This window comes from Parambassis ranga, chromosome 2, assembly GCF_900634625.1.
Source record: "Parambassis ranga chromosome 2, fParRan2.1, whole genome shotgun sequence".
Taxonomy (NCBI): domain Eukaryota; kingdom Metazoa; phylum Chordata; class Actinopteri; family Ambassidae; genus Parambassis; species Parambassis ranga.
In genome coordinates, this window is record NC_041023.1 from 29,308,875 (window position 1) to 29,325,776 (window position 16,902).

The following is a 16,902-nucleotide window of genomic DNA, read 5'->3' on the forward strand; positions in this document are numbered from 1 at the left end:
TGTCATTTTAAGGTAGTAAACACAGTAGTGTTTTGGTGTTGTGTCCATTGTGTTGCTGTTGAGCCATTCACCCCGTCCATGCACACTCACCTTCAGGAAAGGTGATTCCTCCAGCATGCCAAGGAATTCTGAGAAATAATCCCCAACCTCCTCGTCCACAGCTCCCACCAGGCTGATCTGTCTCATTGCTCCAGCTCTGTATGTACCGTGACAGTAGGTTTTCTTCACCTGCAGCAAACACATGACACAAACACATAGGATTACTTTTACAGTACCTTTAATGCTGCAGTGTGCAAGATTTATGTTCACTCAGATGACTCAGGATGATGGTGAGAGACAACTACTTTTGTTTCCAATGTTTGAATTAGGCCATGAATTACACATGGATGATGTTTAATTGAACTTAATATAAAATTCTGTGTTGACAATGTAATAGTTTGTCACAACCAACACCCAAATGTCAAATTTTACCTTAAAATGAAGAACAAGGTTAAAAAAAGACAGCCACTATTTATGCAGTCCTTAAAAAAAGTGCTATTTTACTTTAGCTAAGATACAGCAAAAAGAAACATTAACTGCAACCCACTGATCAGCTAATCTTTTATATTTAAAAAATGCATACTATACTCAAAATTTCTCAATATTAGAGATATGCAAGAGCTTCAGCAGAAACATTAAGGACCCTCTGTGTATGTGGCTTGTCAGTCTGACCTCCTTTTGTAAGACATCTCTGCTAGAACCTCTAAATGTATCTAGAAATCCACAAGTAGAAAGCAAACATCACATCGCTCCATTATAAAGCAATAAGCCATTGGATTTACCAGTAAATTTAATGTATAATCAATGTTTATGTTTTACAGATATATTATATTATTGTTTATTCTGATGGGGCCAGAGGGAAAATATTATTCTAAAAAAAAGAGAAAAAAACAAAAAGCACATGTGGAAGCTGTTCATCATTACTAGGTGTCAAAATAGACCCTGCATGTGTGTGCGTTGGCGGTTTCACTCGATGTCTCTGCTCCATCGGTGTGACTCAACAGACTGTTTGTCGCTTTTCACTTGGCTGACAGAGCGCTGCGAGTATGTGTGACTGTGTCTAACCCGTCTTGCATACCCTTGGCCCTCAACAGTGTCTTTGTGTGTCCATGTGAGTGTGCAGTACGTGCAGCATGTGGCCTGCACGCTGTACTCCAGACCGATCAGGATGTGTATTGAGAGTGCACAAATGTGTGTGTGTGTGTGTGTGTGTGTGTGTGTGTGTGTTGGCCAAATCCTTGGCTGCATGCCTCTAGTGAGTCACCACTTGACAACGAGGCAGAGATAAAGAGAGTGAGGAAGGAAGAGAGGCAGACCAGAGGGAGGAGAGTGAGGATACACAGGAGAGAGGACGAGGTGAATAGACAGATGGAGTGCAAAGTGGTGAGAAGAAAGTTTAGGAAGACAGGCAGTGGAGTAGATACAATAAATGTAGGGTGGAGAGAGAAGACAGAGGACAAGGGTAAGCATGGTTGTGTTTTTTGGAATAGGCAGAGGTGGCTGATAGAATAGGACATATCAGATTAGAATGAGAAAAAGGCAGAAATGGTAAAGAGACAAAAGTAATGGAGGAGGAAGAAGGGATGGAGGTGAGGTGGGAGGAAGACATATGACCTTAGAGGGGATGAGAGGCAGGAAGTAATGAAGAATGAAACAGTAATTGGAAAAAGACTGAAGGGGAAGGTGCGTGGAGCTCCCTGGTGCATCTTTGAGGGTTTTAGATCCTCAAACGGCTACAAAGTAAAAGCACTAAGAGAAAAAGAAAAGAGAAAAGAGATCATGGGGTGTTTTTGACCTCAGAAACTAATGGGCCATTTTAGGGAAGTTGACCTGCAGGAGCTCTTTTAGGGCTGCACAAAAACAAGGTACTTCTGGAAAAGAACTTCTTTTGTACTTAAATGCTTTGTATGACAATGATTAAACTCAACATTGCCATTCTATTCCAGTTAAACTGTGCCACCTGCAGTTTAAAGACATCTACGGATTCCTATATAAAAAATGTTTTGTTATTTCTCATTAGCCACATTCACACACTGTTCTAGATGGAGCTGTTGTACCTTACTGCACCTAATTATTCTGTGTGCAAGGTACAGAGGCAAAAGAGGTGGGGGAGCATAGAAAGCTGTGTGAAAGGGACAGCCAACTTGCTACTTAAGATTCTTTTTAATAAGCTCATGAACTGCTGCATGTTCATGTGCAAGTCGGTCTAAATATATGAATCAAACAGCTGCCCAACGGTGTTTATTTAATTTATGATGAATTAACAACATAAATCAGTTTTATCATGCATGAGCAGGCCAAGCCACATTGTTGTTTGTTCCCCTCATTTTACTGCATCTGTGCCCCGTCACTGTGTAATATCCTCATAAGATGATGATGACTAAAAGCTTGAAATACTCACTCCACACATATAAACACAACTTTAAATAGTTGCATGACCTAGATACTGCAGGGAAAATGTGTTTCAGTGCACACAGATTCAAATGCCATCAAGCTTACACGTAAATGTTTGCTCCCACAATGTGTGTTAGCCACAGTCAGTGTATGTGTGTCTATAATTGTTTGCACTTATGAGTGTGTATCTCAGTGTGGTTGTTTACATGTGCATAATTTACCAGCTGAAAAACCCCCACGTTGTTTGCAGGGAGAGAAGAGTCTCCCACTATCGCAGGAGGAGTATTAGAAGGAGTACTGGTAAACAGTCAGTGGTTCACTCACACACAGCTTGTCTATATTAAGTGAATGCAAACAGAAGGAAACAGGAAATGTGAGAGACTTCCTCCAAGAGGTATTCACCAAGATGCTCTGGTCCTTTCTTGTCTCTGTGTACGTGCATGTAAACACACTCTTTACTGGTTGGTTTCCTCCATTTTTCTCATTTCTGTCAGCCACTCCATCTGCCTCTTCCCCTCGTGGGAAGTCCATCAGATCAATTGTCTCTCTTTCCTGCTTTCTTTTCCGCTCACTTGTTAATTCTGAAATAAGTTCTAAGTTTCATCAACTCATCTTTAAACCACTCTAGCAGAGTCCATGCCATGTCATCATACTCTCGCTGCCCTTTCCATGGCCTCTGTGCATCTGTTTTTGTCTCTCATAGCTAACCATGTCTCACATTCCAAGTCATCATGTCCAGTCAGACTACACAGTGTTAAGTCTATTACTGTGCCTGCGTCACAACAAAGCTTCTGGCTGCTGACTGGTGCCTTCAACACAATTGGACACACTTTTCTTTTGTAATCTCTTCCTTGGCTCTGCCACAAACAGAGCCATGTGAATGCACAAATGCACTACAATTAAAAATAATTTAATGGTTGCGTTCCACCTTCTTTGTTGCTTAATAAACTCTTACCTCCACACTGTTGCAATGGCAAAGTCTAAGTTTGTTTTGTAAACACTGCACTGGAGATAGTTAAGGGTGCAGCAGTATTCCTTTCAGGTTTCCAAGCGACAGAGCAGGACATCTACAGTGAGCAGCTGGTATTGCTAATACATGTGATGTTTTTACCAGCTCTTACCTTTCCAGGTGATTATAACATATAATTATTTAGCTACAAAAGCTTGCACCTAAGCACAATGTGAGCACAGATTAATAACACATTAAAAGGCCATGCTCACTTCTTGTCTTTGTATTAATCTTCTGATGTAACTACATTATTACACTCAGTGTAATAAACAACAAAAGCACCATATTACCTTGGTGCCAAGCACATCTTATATTGAGTGTTGGACTCTACTTGCCCTGAGAAAATGGAGTGCTGTAATCTGCCATAATCCTTACTAGCACTGAAAATGGCTTCAGATGGGAATAAATACAAAATATAGACGTGCAGTCTAAGCGGCAGCAAAGCAACTTTGGTGCCTGCAGCCACATATCGAACATCACAAACATCCAGTGTCACAGTATGTTTTCATTCTCTTGTTTCCTCTACCGTATGAACACACACACACCATGCAAAATGCAGCAGTAATTTAAAGCTGCAAAATGGAGAGAAATCACAGAGCTGAAACATAAGAGTGCAGGGATAAAATAGAGGCTGGCAGGCTAACACAGACAGAAGGAGAAAAGAGGCTGAGAGCTATGATCGACCATTAATCTGTGTGTATACACCTGTGTTGGTGTGCATGTTATCAGTATGCATGCTCACATCAGTGTGTGTATGTGTGGACTGTACGCCTACTTCCCAAGGTCACTGCCAAGAGCTAGGAGGGAGAAAAAAAATTAACAAGACCAGTGGACAATGACGCTAGCCCTGCAAGGAACATTACTCTTAAAGGGACAGCCCAGGACACAGGATTGCAGGGGAAGTTTATAGACAATTTAGAATTATTCATTATCTGGATTTCCTCTATTCTAAATTAAGCTGAGATAAAGGATGTTGGCACAACTGGCCAATAGAGGAGAACAACAGAACAATATCATAAATATTTAATGAAAAAAGAAAAACATGGCCAGAAGGAGGGCCACAGAAACCATAAACTGATTTGCCCCCTGCAGTACCACACACACAGACACAGTATGGTAGCTGCCTGCACTCACATTGAAAAAGAGCAGGCAGTATCTCAATACAAAGCCACTCAGGAGGTTTGAAGCAACAAAAGGCTTTTCATTAGAGGACTATAGACATGGGACAGTGTTAAATGAAGAGGTCTAGCTGTGTCACTGTACACAGAGGAGACCAGCACCACCAGCACACCACACACGTTTCTTGTTTTTCCAGTTGTCTTCAAAAGGTTGGGTAGCTCAGTGGGGAGTGGTTGTGAGGTTTCAGACTACAGCTGCTCCTGTGCATTGAAAAGGTGAGAAGCAAACACCTTCTTGTGCTGGTTTTGACTTTTTATCTCTCACAGTCTGTTCTCCACATCTTTCTGTATCTTGCTTTCTTTTTCTTTTCTCACTCTCACTAAGATTTTGCTTTCTTAAGACTAAGCAGCACTGAAGTGCAAATAATGCCAAATGTGCACAGAGCACAGCTCTGCTCTTGTTGATAATGTTGTCATTTAGTCTAAGACATCAGACATCACTATAAATGCCAAAGCTGTTTAATGCTGAACAGATGGAGACAGATGCTTCCACCATATGGTTAAAGCCACAACAATACAACTTTTTTTCTATGCACTCTGCTGTCATCCAGTCTTTTCCTTTAACTGATCCCTTCACCCTCAGCCTGAGTCACAAGAACCAGTATGTAGGAAATGTCTATAAACACATCTGTAAGTTATTACAAGAAACCTTCTGGCTTCCATTTACACTCTGAGCAGTACTGAGCAATTAAGCGTGCTATGATTGTATGCAGGTGGCAGAAGCAGGCTAGCATGTCACATTTGTCAAGAAAATGCCAGCACTGCAGTTGTTTAGAACAACTTGGTGTAAATCATCTGGTCATAGACAGTGTCAAGTTGATGGTGTGAATGTAAGCAATGATGGGCATAAGAAACAGACAGACTTGACCTGCATATGAATTAAGCTTCCAGAGCCACAGCTCAAATCATGGTGGGCGCTACAAGCCTTATTGACATGTAGGTTACTGCAACAGTCACATCATCTGGTGGTTGTAAAATAATTCTACAGTATATCCCAAACATACAAGAGCTGACAATGGCCTCACATGTAGGAGCTGCCGATCTTAACACCACTGAGTCTAAATACAGAAAACTGTGAAGAGAGACGCACGTTGATCCATGTATAAAACTGTAGTCTTTAGCCAAACTATTCACAATCATGACACCAAAACCTGCCACAGAAACAAAGCTTTCAGTACATCTGTGTACAACGAAAAAATGAAAACCTTTAATTAACAAGCCTCTACACCTACACCTTTTTGGGTGTGTGTATGCATATGCAAGGGCATAAAAATGGGACTTAGGTTTTTGCAGATTTTAGTTTATCAGTCCCTGTGTACACTGCACAACAGGTCCTGTGTCCACAGATACTCCGCCTGACAGAAAGCAGCTTGGAAGCACTTGGTGCTTGCTATTTTGGACTTCAGACTTTTTTTCATGTCTGATAGCTCACCATCTGCTCTGTGCTCTCCAGCTCTATGGCTCAAACTGAATATGCAAAGACAAAAACTATGTAAATCGGTTTTTCAGATGAGTAATTTGTCAGCATAGTTGCAGAATCATGGACATCTGCTTCCTAATAATGTCCACCCACACCACACGTGAAAACAATGCTTCCATTTGTCTGTGACTGACCTGAGAGTAGAAATTAGCCATGGTGGTGGTTTCTATGTCCTTCTTTCCAAGTATTTCCATTTTGACTGGAGCTGAGGGGAAGTTGGTTGAGAAGTAGTCCAAAAAGTCTGGTAGGTACTTGGCTTCTCCGTGAATAATTCCCATGACAAAATGAGCTGCCTGCAAAACAGTAATACAATTTAGATTTTAAAAATCACTACCGTAATTATTTACATATCTAAAACAAAATACTGCACATTCATGGATCGATCTGATCAATAAGCATGCTGCACCTGGGATTTGTCCTCACTGAAGGCCAAGGTGACAAACTCCTTGGCAAATCTCTGCCTCTGCTCGGTTGAGAGAGAAGAGAGCTGCGACGTATAGGCATGAGCCACCAGGGCGCCTCCGTTAGGCTGGTTCTCTATGTGAATGTATGGGGCAAACTCCAAACCTGCCATTCCAGGATAGGTGCACTGTGGTTGATGTTTGGTTGGGGAAGAGAGAGGGGTCTTGATGGAGGCTGATGGAGAGTTGTGGAGAGAGGAGTTAAAGAGGGGTTTAGAGGAAAGAGGAGGAGAGGATGTTTTGTTGTTTGGTGGAGGGTAAACAGGTAGTGGTGACTTAAATGGAGACAGAGAGGAGTTGTGTGTCAGCTCGGAGGAGGAGGAAGAGGAAGAGGTAGGGGAAGAGGAGGAAGGAGGAATGAGAAGCAGGCCTGCACAAACTGTTTGGCAGGAGCGATGATACATCTTCACCCTCTTGTGCTTTTCCCCCTCTTTGTGTTTCTTCTTCTTTTTTTTCTTTACTTTCTTGATTTGCAGCTCCTCTGTATTGACCTTGGCTTTCTCTTTTTCATCTAGATAAAAAGATATAGAGAAAGAAGAAAGGACCTTATTACAAAAACAGCTTTCATAAAACAGAGTCACGATTTTCCGAAAAGGCTTAAAGGAAACCTGTGTTCTGATGGATCATCAAATCTTTCCCTTTTCCCCTATCCACTGGCTGTGGTAAAAGCAGGTAATAAATGATGAATGAGGCCCTTTACTATGATAACGGCTAACCAGTAAAACAATGTGAACAGGAAAATTGTTGAAAATTTGTACTTTTTGTTGAAAAATTGAATAACATAAATATAGGAAATATATTTTTTTGTAAGTTTAATTTTTTTTTGTTTCCTTTTTCATGAATAGTCTAACACAACTATTTGCTGCATAAGAGCTGATTGTAAGTTATTTATTCACTTACGGAGCAGCAGCAGAACTTAGAGGGCAGCAGGTGTACATAAAATGAAAAAACTCTGTGTCACTAATGTTGAATGCTGTTTTAAATTTATTAAAGGGTGTTATTAACAATGCCACTATACTTCCAACTATTATTAGACAGTTTTACCCCCAGCTGTAAATAGATTTATTCTATATATGGCATGATGGCATGAGGACCCAGAAAAGAGTAGACATTTCTGTAAAGTTTTGATTACTTCACTTGAAAATGTATTAGGATGATCTATTTTATAGTTGGTTTTAAGATAGAAAAATAAAGCTGGTAAAGAGACAGATTTACTGTACACTGCCAGAACCTTCCGTTCGATCCACTTCCAGCTGCCTCACTCTTGTTCATATAGGCCCATGACAGGGTAAGTCTAGCATTGTAGGTCAAATAACATGTAAACATCTGGGACACTCAAACCGCCACTTGTCCTAGGCTTCGATAATTTTTTGTGACTACTTCTTGGTGTCTTATCCTTCCACAAAAAACCTGTGAGTAATTTATTAATTTCTTTAAACCAATGTGATGGAAATCTTACCGTAATGTATGGCAGAGATTAGAAATCAGCCTAGGTAAAACATTCTTTTTTTATGACTTCTACCAGTAGAATATGGGTGAGATTGTCCAGCTCTTAAGGTCCTCTCTGATTGCCTTCACGGGTTGTGGCCTGTTGAAAATCTTGTCTATCGGGGCCTGGATGTGTAAATCATCTGGAAACAAATTAATTTTAAAATCACATTCCCCAATACGTACATATGTAATTTCTTCCTCTGTGCCTATTATAGCACATGGCAGAGGTTCAAAAGCAATTAGTTCACGAAGGTTCAGATACTATACCATTAGTTTTAATTGATGCAACTGGGTTATTATAGGGTGCTCTAACCCACTGAATGATGGTTGGCCCAAAACCATTTTTAGAAAGCACATAAAATAATGCTATTCTTTAACTGTGCAACCATCATTGCCTGGTGATTTCCCTGCCAAGAGAGATTTTAAAGCAGAAATGATCCCAAATTCAGTAACAGGTGTCTCCAGACTATTTCTCTCCTCCTGTTTTAAACTTGGAAGGGAAATGTCCATATGCCTCTCTTCATTATAGCACTCTGCTTGATAAAGTTTAATATAATACTCTCTGGAGGCTTTATTGATTTGAGTTTGCACAAAAATGTTGATATTGAATTATTACAAATAAATGGTATTGATTGTTGATTTTCAAATTGTTTTAACCTTAATGGCAGCATTTTACCTTCTACGGAGTCTGAATAATGCGAATGAAGTCTCCTCCTGTGTGACTGTAGTTCTACTCTCACAGTCTTACATTATTGGGTTCCTGCATATGCTGAGATTCCTGTGCCTTGTGCTTTAGTATTAACCTGTTTTTATTTATCACCCTTTCCTTCTTTCTGGCTGTAGCACAACTAATTATCCATCCCCTGCAAGTTGCTTTAACGCCTCCCAAACTGTCTGTATTGATGACACAGAGTTCAGATTACAGTTTATAAACTGCCTTATTTTATTTGGCCTCTTATTGTGGACACAAACGCTTCTTTAAGCATTTATTACATTTATGATCATTTACAGACAAGGCAAACAAGACTGACAGTGGGGCATGATCGAATATAATGATATTATGGATACTTTTTAATATTCACAACAACCAGACACTTATTTAAAAAACAACAACACACCTGGAAATAATGAGCACTAACTATTTTAAGCAAGTGTAGACAGATGAGCCAGACAGATGGTATGCATCTCAGGTGGTACATAAAATAAATTGAAGAGCCCTGAAATGGAATCCATTGAGAAGAGCAGATATGACTATGCAGGAAACACGCTTTCCAGTGGCACATCTGAATGAGACAATACTGTCCATCTCTTAAGCGCTTGAGGCACGACAAAGTGGAACATGCAAATTTATGCACACTGAATGTGTCAGAGCACAACAATATTCAAACATGTTAAAAGCAGGTTCATTCTAACTCAGCTGTTGTGTAAACAAGCCACATACGTTTACAATAAAATATGGATACACGTGAGTCAAACTGATAGAGGTTCTGCTGCCTCAGCATAATTCAAAAATCGGCTCTTCCCTCCCTCTCTCTCTCACACAGCTTCGGTCTAGCTTGTACCCCTAACACGTTCAATGCCAGATAAGGCAGGAATGAGACAGCATGAAAAACAGCAGAAAGCGCTAAAGAGAGCAACAGAGAAGGTATTTGCTGTACAATACCAAAGCTTCTAATCCAAAAGCTCTTTAACCCACAAGCCACCCCTCCCCCACTTCACTCTACATACATACGTTTATTCCCAAATATGAACCTTAATCACCACAGATTGAGATTATTTTTTACACATCATACATGTCGTGTTGATATGAAATGGAATTGACTGACTAATAAAAATTATGTTACCTAAATAAACCAATAAATAGACTTCAATCTAGCAATAGTACAAAATGTTTACTATTACTTTCTTTTCAAGGTTATACAGCTCTTGGTTTCTCAATTACACACAGGAACATTTTCAGGCCACTAGGCTGGATGGTAATGATCAGTTTGAGGTCAGGTGAGTTCCCAGTGTAATACACACCCACCCACGCATATAAACAAACGGTAGTAAAAGCAGCCTTACTGTCAGAACACCCGTTTGCTGCTTATTGATTTCCTATATATGTTTCCACTGGCCGCCTCTGTCTGTCGTCCTTTTCCAATTGTAAACTTAACACTCTCTCACTGATTAAATTCTTTTTTTTCTTTCCCTCCCAGACTCTCTGTCACTCCCAACATTTGCAAATGTAATATGCTCTGATTAAATGCCAAACTCACCATTACTAAAACCATCTCTCTGGTGGGTAGAGCCCCCCGCCTCATTTCTCTCTCCACTCAAAATCTCTATTATTGTAAACACACAAGATTAAATACCAGACTCTCTCTCGGGATGACAGCTGGATTAAGACACACACAGACACACAGACACTCTCAGCCTCTGTTAAAGTCAAGCCTTTTTCTAACTCTACATTTGTAATGATATGCTGAGTCAACATTACAAGGAAGCAGCAATATTATCATCTCCACTCATTGGTCTTGGTATGTGGCAAAGTGATTACTAGGTCCTTGAAATGTCATCCATCAACATACATGTATGTCACTGGGTGGGCTGCGTGTTTTAGTCAACCCATAAACATCTTATAAGTGTTAAAAAGTGAACAGCCGCTGTCGACAAATGGCAGAGACCCACACAGGAGGCAGAGATTATAGTCAAAGTGCTCTGCAAATAATTTACTACTGTCTAAAGATTAGCAATGACATGACATTCGCCACTGCATTCACAAGTGTGCACACAGTAGAAGCAGACAGACACCAGAGGGAGTCTGCATGTGGATTTTTATGTATCTTTGTGTACATGTGATTAACTGTTTAGAATTTATTTATTAGATTTTTTCATATATGAATATATTTTTTTTTTAAATCACATATTAGTAAGGCTTTAGACACAGTATAACACAATGAGAATTATACACAAAAGTAACCATATATTTCCCCATTGTGGGACAAATAAAGATTTTCTTAATATTTGTGTACAGATGAGCAGTCAAAAGGAAAAAAACTACTTTAAGTAAAGTATTTAGATATACTTTGGAATTCATCATCTTCAGGATAAGATAGAGCTTGACATGACTTATGTAATATGCAAACTTAAAAGTGAAGACCCAAACGCTATCATCCAAGGATGAATGATGCAGCGGAGCACAAGAAAACATTAACAGTGAACCTTTCAGCAACTCTGAACAGGTGGAGAAAATAACTCAGAGCTATAGTAACTATTCACTAATTGTATAAAAATACAAGCCTAATTCCAATTTTCATTTTTACAATACTGGTATCACTAAATGTATTGTGTTAAAAAAACTTCTATTATTTAATTTTTGTCAATTTGATTATTTTTTTATTTTTTCGTCGCAACATAAAACAATAAATCAATAGTCCTGACTGCTTCCACATTAATAGAAGCAAGAATTACAATTATAAAACTAAACTAAACATTACGCACAAAGAGCAGCAGGTTGGCACCACCAACATGACCCTGACTCATTTCATTTGTTACAATCTTTACCTGAATCAACCATCAGTGTGAACACACATTTCTAATAAAACAACAAAAGCACCACTTCTGAAAGTGAGGAGCAGAACAGTGCAAAGGTCAACCCAATGTCAAGAGTCCAGAGTCTTAAACACAAAAATAAAATTGTTATGCAGTTTCACACCACCACACCATTACTGTGCTACATCAGACCCTTCATAGCTGCTACACATTACCCCCTGGGATGCTGAGCAGTTCTGTGTGGTGCTTGTTACAAACTAATAATAATAATGATGATTTAGTGTACAGCAGCCTGTCTCAGTAGGTCATGTTAGGTACCTTAGCAGCAGCTTACAGTGTGTTTCTTCGGAAGCACAAGCTGAGGTACAACTGGGTACACTTATAGATGTGAAAACACTATTTAAACAACCATTTGGGATATGTTTAACTTGGCCTGTGTTTTAGCTGGTTTGTATTATGTCAAGAACATTATGTACTGTTACTTTGAATTAACATAATCAACATAATTCAGATTTCATTTTGTCCTTTTATGATTTAAGACTATATAACTGTCACATAGCACAAAGACATGTTTGAGTTCTCACTACTTCTAGCTGTAATGCTGCATTTTTCTTAGAGGTGCAGGACATTATAACACATTATAACACATTGACTGAAAATTGTGTGAAAAATGTTCACAGGGTAAACACACCAAAGAATGTGTTAAAGAAAACAGTTAAACCAGCTTTTGAATATACATATACAGTGCAGTACAATCTTTATTTTAATTAAAAAAAACCTACAAAGGTAATTTGTAATGCATGTATGAGGTTTCCACCAACCTTTAATGGGCTGCTTGACTTCACCATTCTCCCTCTTGAACTCATTCATCACTTTGTGCTTCTTCTTCTCCTTTTCTCTCTCTGGTTCTTTGACCTTATTTTCCCTCTCCTGCCTCTCTCTCTCTTTTGCTTTGTCCTTAGTGGTGTGTTCTGTGGAAACAGTGGGTCACAGAAGGGTCAGAGGAAGGTTTCAGGTCTTGATGGTAAAAACACATCAGTACAAAAGTTCAGATTTACAGACATGGACATTTGTGAGCACAGTTAATATATTTCAACTTGCACTGCTAACTCTTCCAAAAGATTCACCTTGGATCAACTTTTAATCTTCTGTAAAATGTGGGGCTTTTTCCCCACTGCTGCAAAAAAGTCATCTTAGAGCAAGCATCTATGACCTTGCAAATCCTGCATTATTCACTTTGCAACTTCAGTCCTAACCTTAAAAGCTACATCTCATCAGCATACTCTACACATTTTTCCCCTTCGGCCCTCTCCTATGTTCTGCCTAAACCATTTTCAATACAATCTGCTCTTAAAAGTCCTAAAATTCTTGCTTTTCAACTCATTGGATTTCCTCTTCCAGCACTCCTCCGTCTGACAGAATCAGTCAAGTGCTGAGAGAGTTTTGCAGATAGAGGAAGTGGAGTGCACTCTAATGCAACACTCACTGCAAATCACTGTGGATGAGAGCACCCGTTTAAAATGTAAATATCACACACCTCTTTTGGTTGTCGGAGTGTTTCCTGAAAGGTAAGTAAGTGTGAGCAATGACAGCACACACATGTATGCTGTAAATCAACATATCTCCCCTCCAGCTGAGCTAAGAAACCCTCAAGTTTAAAAAAAAACTTTCATTTTTACCAAATCTTTTATTCGTTGCCTCCTTTGATTCTTTATTTCCTTTCATTTCCACATAAAGAAAAACACTTCTTTTTCCATAGTAGTTTTTTTTTCCCTTTTGAAAGAATTTCTTTCTTTGAACTCGGTCAGATCCGTCTTTAAAAGGAAGCTGTGTTTTCAGACTGTTCACTCTCCTGTGGATGTGGGGAGTGGGAAAGTGAACACAGTGTGGTTGGATTCCCTGTTTGCAGGATCAAAGGAGAAAATACTTTGAAAGGGAAAAGGCTGAAAGCAGCAAAAGAATTAGAAGTACATTGATACACTGACTCAATGATAATATTTAAATAAACACCTTTGGTGAATAGTTTTTTCTATGCTATACAACCTACAGGTAGTTGTGCCACTTACACTTTTTGGTTAATATGACAAATGCAAAGAATGTTAAACCATTTTAAGCACTATGTAAAATAAACGCTGCAAAATTACCAGACGCTGAAAATCAAAACACCCATTTAGCTCCACAGGAAGCAGCCTACTACCCCCGTTTCACACAAAAAAGGCAATCTGTGCTAAAAGGTGGTAACAAGTAAAAAAAAAAAATCAAGTTGGTGCTGTCACTGCAAAACAGCCCAAAAGTTAAAGATTAAATGAATCAGAAATGAATAGCATCCATGGATCAAAAAAAAAAAAAAAAAATCAACAGCCTTAAATCTGCTGGTGTTTCTCCCATTTTATTTTTTTGACTTTCTTTTAGCAGCCAGTTTTTGAAGAGGAGCACAGCAGGTGGTTTTCAGGGTTTGGATGATCACAGGAGACATAAGACTTAGAAAGACAGAGAAAAGTCCAGAGGCAGGCAGTTTGTAAACTCTGGCTACATCACTATACTCACTGGCATCTAACTTTGTAGAGTTGAGGAAGAGAATAAAAAATTCTGAAAATAAGCGAGTATAGTTTGTTTTTTTATGTAAAAAAACAAACAAACATCAAACTGAGAAGCAGATTCCTTCAATTATATGCTCCTGAAAAGAAATATATTCACTCAGTGTTTTAACCTGTTAACAGTGGGGCAGCACAGTGGTTAACACAACCGTATAGCCAGGTTTGACGGTGTGTGAATATGATAAGGCCGATGACTTGTCTGGGGTGTTGCTTGCCTCCTGCCAAAAACATACTGGGCTACGCTCCAACACTCAGTGGCCCTCACCCTACAATGCTAATCCAAAAAACGGTTTAACATTCACAAAATTTACACAACACCTATTTAACATTCAATTCTTTGTTCTCATCTGAATTCTGACAGATGTTTTCTTTCAATCTCTTCATATCTTTCTCTGAAATGGTTTAGGTTTAGGTCTGAAGGCTTCAAAAGATGAGGCATCATGTGCTAGCCTCTATGAGCATCACAGTAGTGGCAAACTGCTAAAGTTGTTAACAGTCGAGGCAACACCTCATTTCTTCATGTGGCATTTCTTTTCACTTCAGTTCTGGTGAAGTTATGAAGTCATTTGGGGGAGCGGCATTCTCAAATTATGCTGTAAGTCCAGGAGCCTAGATTTTAAGCTCTTGGAGTACGATAAAATAGTTCAAGCCAAGGGATATTAGCTTACGATTCGATTAAGATTCAGGGGCCAACATTCAAATATTAATCGGTAAATTATGCATCATGATGCAGCAGACAACAGAGAAACAAGAGATGGATTTATTTCTTCTATTAAACTAAGAGAAAGTATGTACACTAGAATCAAAATATGTGGAGAGAATGGGTCATCTGTGTTATAAAAGATCTTTGCAGCAGCGTGAGGACAGATGATAGACTAATCAGCCATGTTTGTTTGTGTGTGTCCTAGGCTTGTGCAAAATCGTATCGTGTGCAATTAATCGTCAGAAAAACTGTAATCGATTAATATTTGCCACTTATCGATTACGGCGATTAGTGCCTCATCATGATGACGCATTTTTGTGTGCGGCATAGTCTCACCATCACCCGCGCACATGTGAGCCCACAATAACAATAATGGTGGAAGGCAGTGGTGTTCAGTTAAATAATGCGGAGCAGCACGTTCCTAACAGAGGTTCAACGTCTGTCACCATAAGCCCGAGCACGAAGAAAGCGCAACGAGGACACAACACTACACTACAGCTGTATATAGTGCCGCGACATGCATTAGGTGAAGCGTGGAGCGTTGGTTGTTGCTATAGTAACTGAATTTTTGCTCGTATTAAATGAATAAACTCCGATCTTTATTTACGGACTCCACAGCAAGATAGGAAACATTACAACAGCGAAGTCTCCTCCAGCAGTTTGTTTATTTGTTTGTTTTTTCTGCTGCTGTTCTACAGTCTGAGTGAAAACATGCACTAGTGTGGGACATATTCAGTCACAGGTTCATTTGCGCAGACACATTTTTTAACTTGAAATAATCACTGATGTGACTTTTCTGAACTTTGTCTATTTATCTGTTTAATTTTAATGTTGACATGCTTTGTGACCTTAAGATAAAAACATTTGAAGGACAAAGTTACTTTAAATGTTTGCTTCATTATTATTTTGAAGCAGTTTGTGCCTCAATATTATCAATACATATTTCCATGGCTGGTTGGTGCCTAATCACTACTCACCAGCTTAGCCTGTTAGAATGAAGGAGTGAACTTGACTGATGATTTGTCGGTATCATGCTAGAACACTGTGCCAATTTAGAGTCAAAAACATGTAAGTGCAACTGTCATCAATTAATCGTCAAATTAATCGTTATCGGCTAAATGCCACAATTAATCGTGATTAATTTTTTTGCCAATATCGCCCAACCCTAGTGTGTCCCAGTCCGGGTGATGTTGCGCTGCACATTAAAGTTTCGCCTTTTCACGTATAGATTATGGATGCCTTAACATCTAATAATCAATTTAGAATCGTGAATGGCCGAATCGCGATGCATCGAAGAATCAATTTTTTCTCCCACCACTAAGGGATTGTGTGTATTTAAAAGGTGTAGAGTAAGACCAGCAAAATGAAAAAATATGGCATTAGCATCTTGTCATATATATTAGACGCAGCTTAAATGTAGGGTAGGAGATTTTGAAAACTAGGTGAGAGTCAGCCAGATTTCAAAAGTAAACACACGCATCTTTCTCTCGGAGCTTACCCTGAAGCCACGCCTCCCAATCACATGGACGCGCATTACCTGAAGACGAGCTGCGGTCTGTGACTTCGGTCATCATGCACGTACCTCTCTGGTGCGCGCAGAGTGACAACCAGCCAATACTCCGTGCAGGGTCGTCCCAGAGGATTGGCTGATGTTTTTAGCGTTTTATAGCTTCCACAGATGATTAATATTCTTCGTTTTAATGCTAAACTGCTGAACTAATCGGTTGCTATTGGATTGTAAAGAGAAGTTACACTAATTTAACAAAAAGTGCATCAGAATAAAATCTCCTACCCTACCTTTAACAAATCTAGAGACAACTAAAAGCACAACGTGGATCTGTGCACCTGAGGGCTACAGCTACACCCGCCTCTCAGGAAAATCCTGCTCCTCCAAACGGTCAGTTCACCCTGCTGGTGGGCTTCAACAATCAAAATTCACTCAACTGATCGGATACAGCACATGCAAGCAAATACGCAAAAGCAATTTAACTGTATGCTGAGGGCAGTTATGCTTCA

At 39.4% G+C, this 16,902-nt stretch overlaps 1 protein-coding gene across 2 annotated transcripts in view; it reads right to left on the reverse strand.

The window, feature by feature from the left end:
* Positions 1-16,902, reverse strand: part of LOC114451341 (round spermatid basic protein 1-like protein) — a 30,036-nt gene that overhangs the window by 9,279 nt on the left and 3,855 nt on the right. For both annotated transcript variants that reach the window (XM_028429874.1, XM_028429865.1), the window contains exons 2-5: positions 12,408-12,557; positions 6,507-7,072; positions 6,235-6,393; positions 91-228 (exon numbers count right to left, since the gene is read on the reverse strand). In XM_028429874.1, the coding sequence (XP_028285675.1) occupies positions 91-228; positions 6,235-6,393; positions 6,507-7,072; positions 12,408-12,557 (1,013 nt within the window). The remainder of the gene's footprint in view (positions 1-90; positions 229-6,234; positions 6,394-6,506; positions 7,073-12,407; positions 12,558-16,902) is intronic.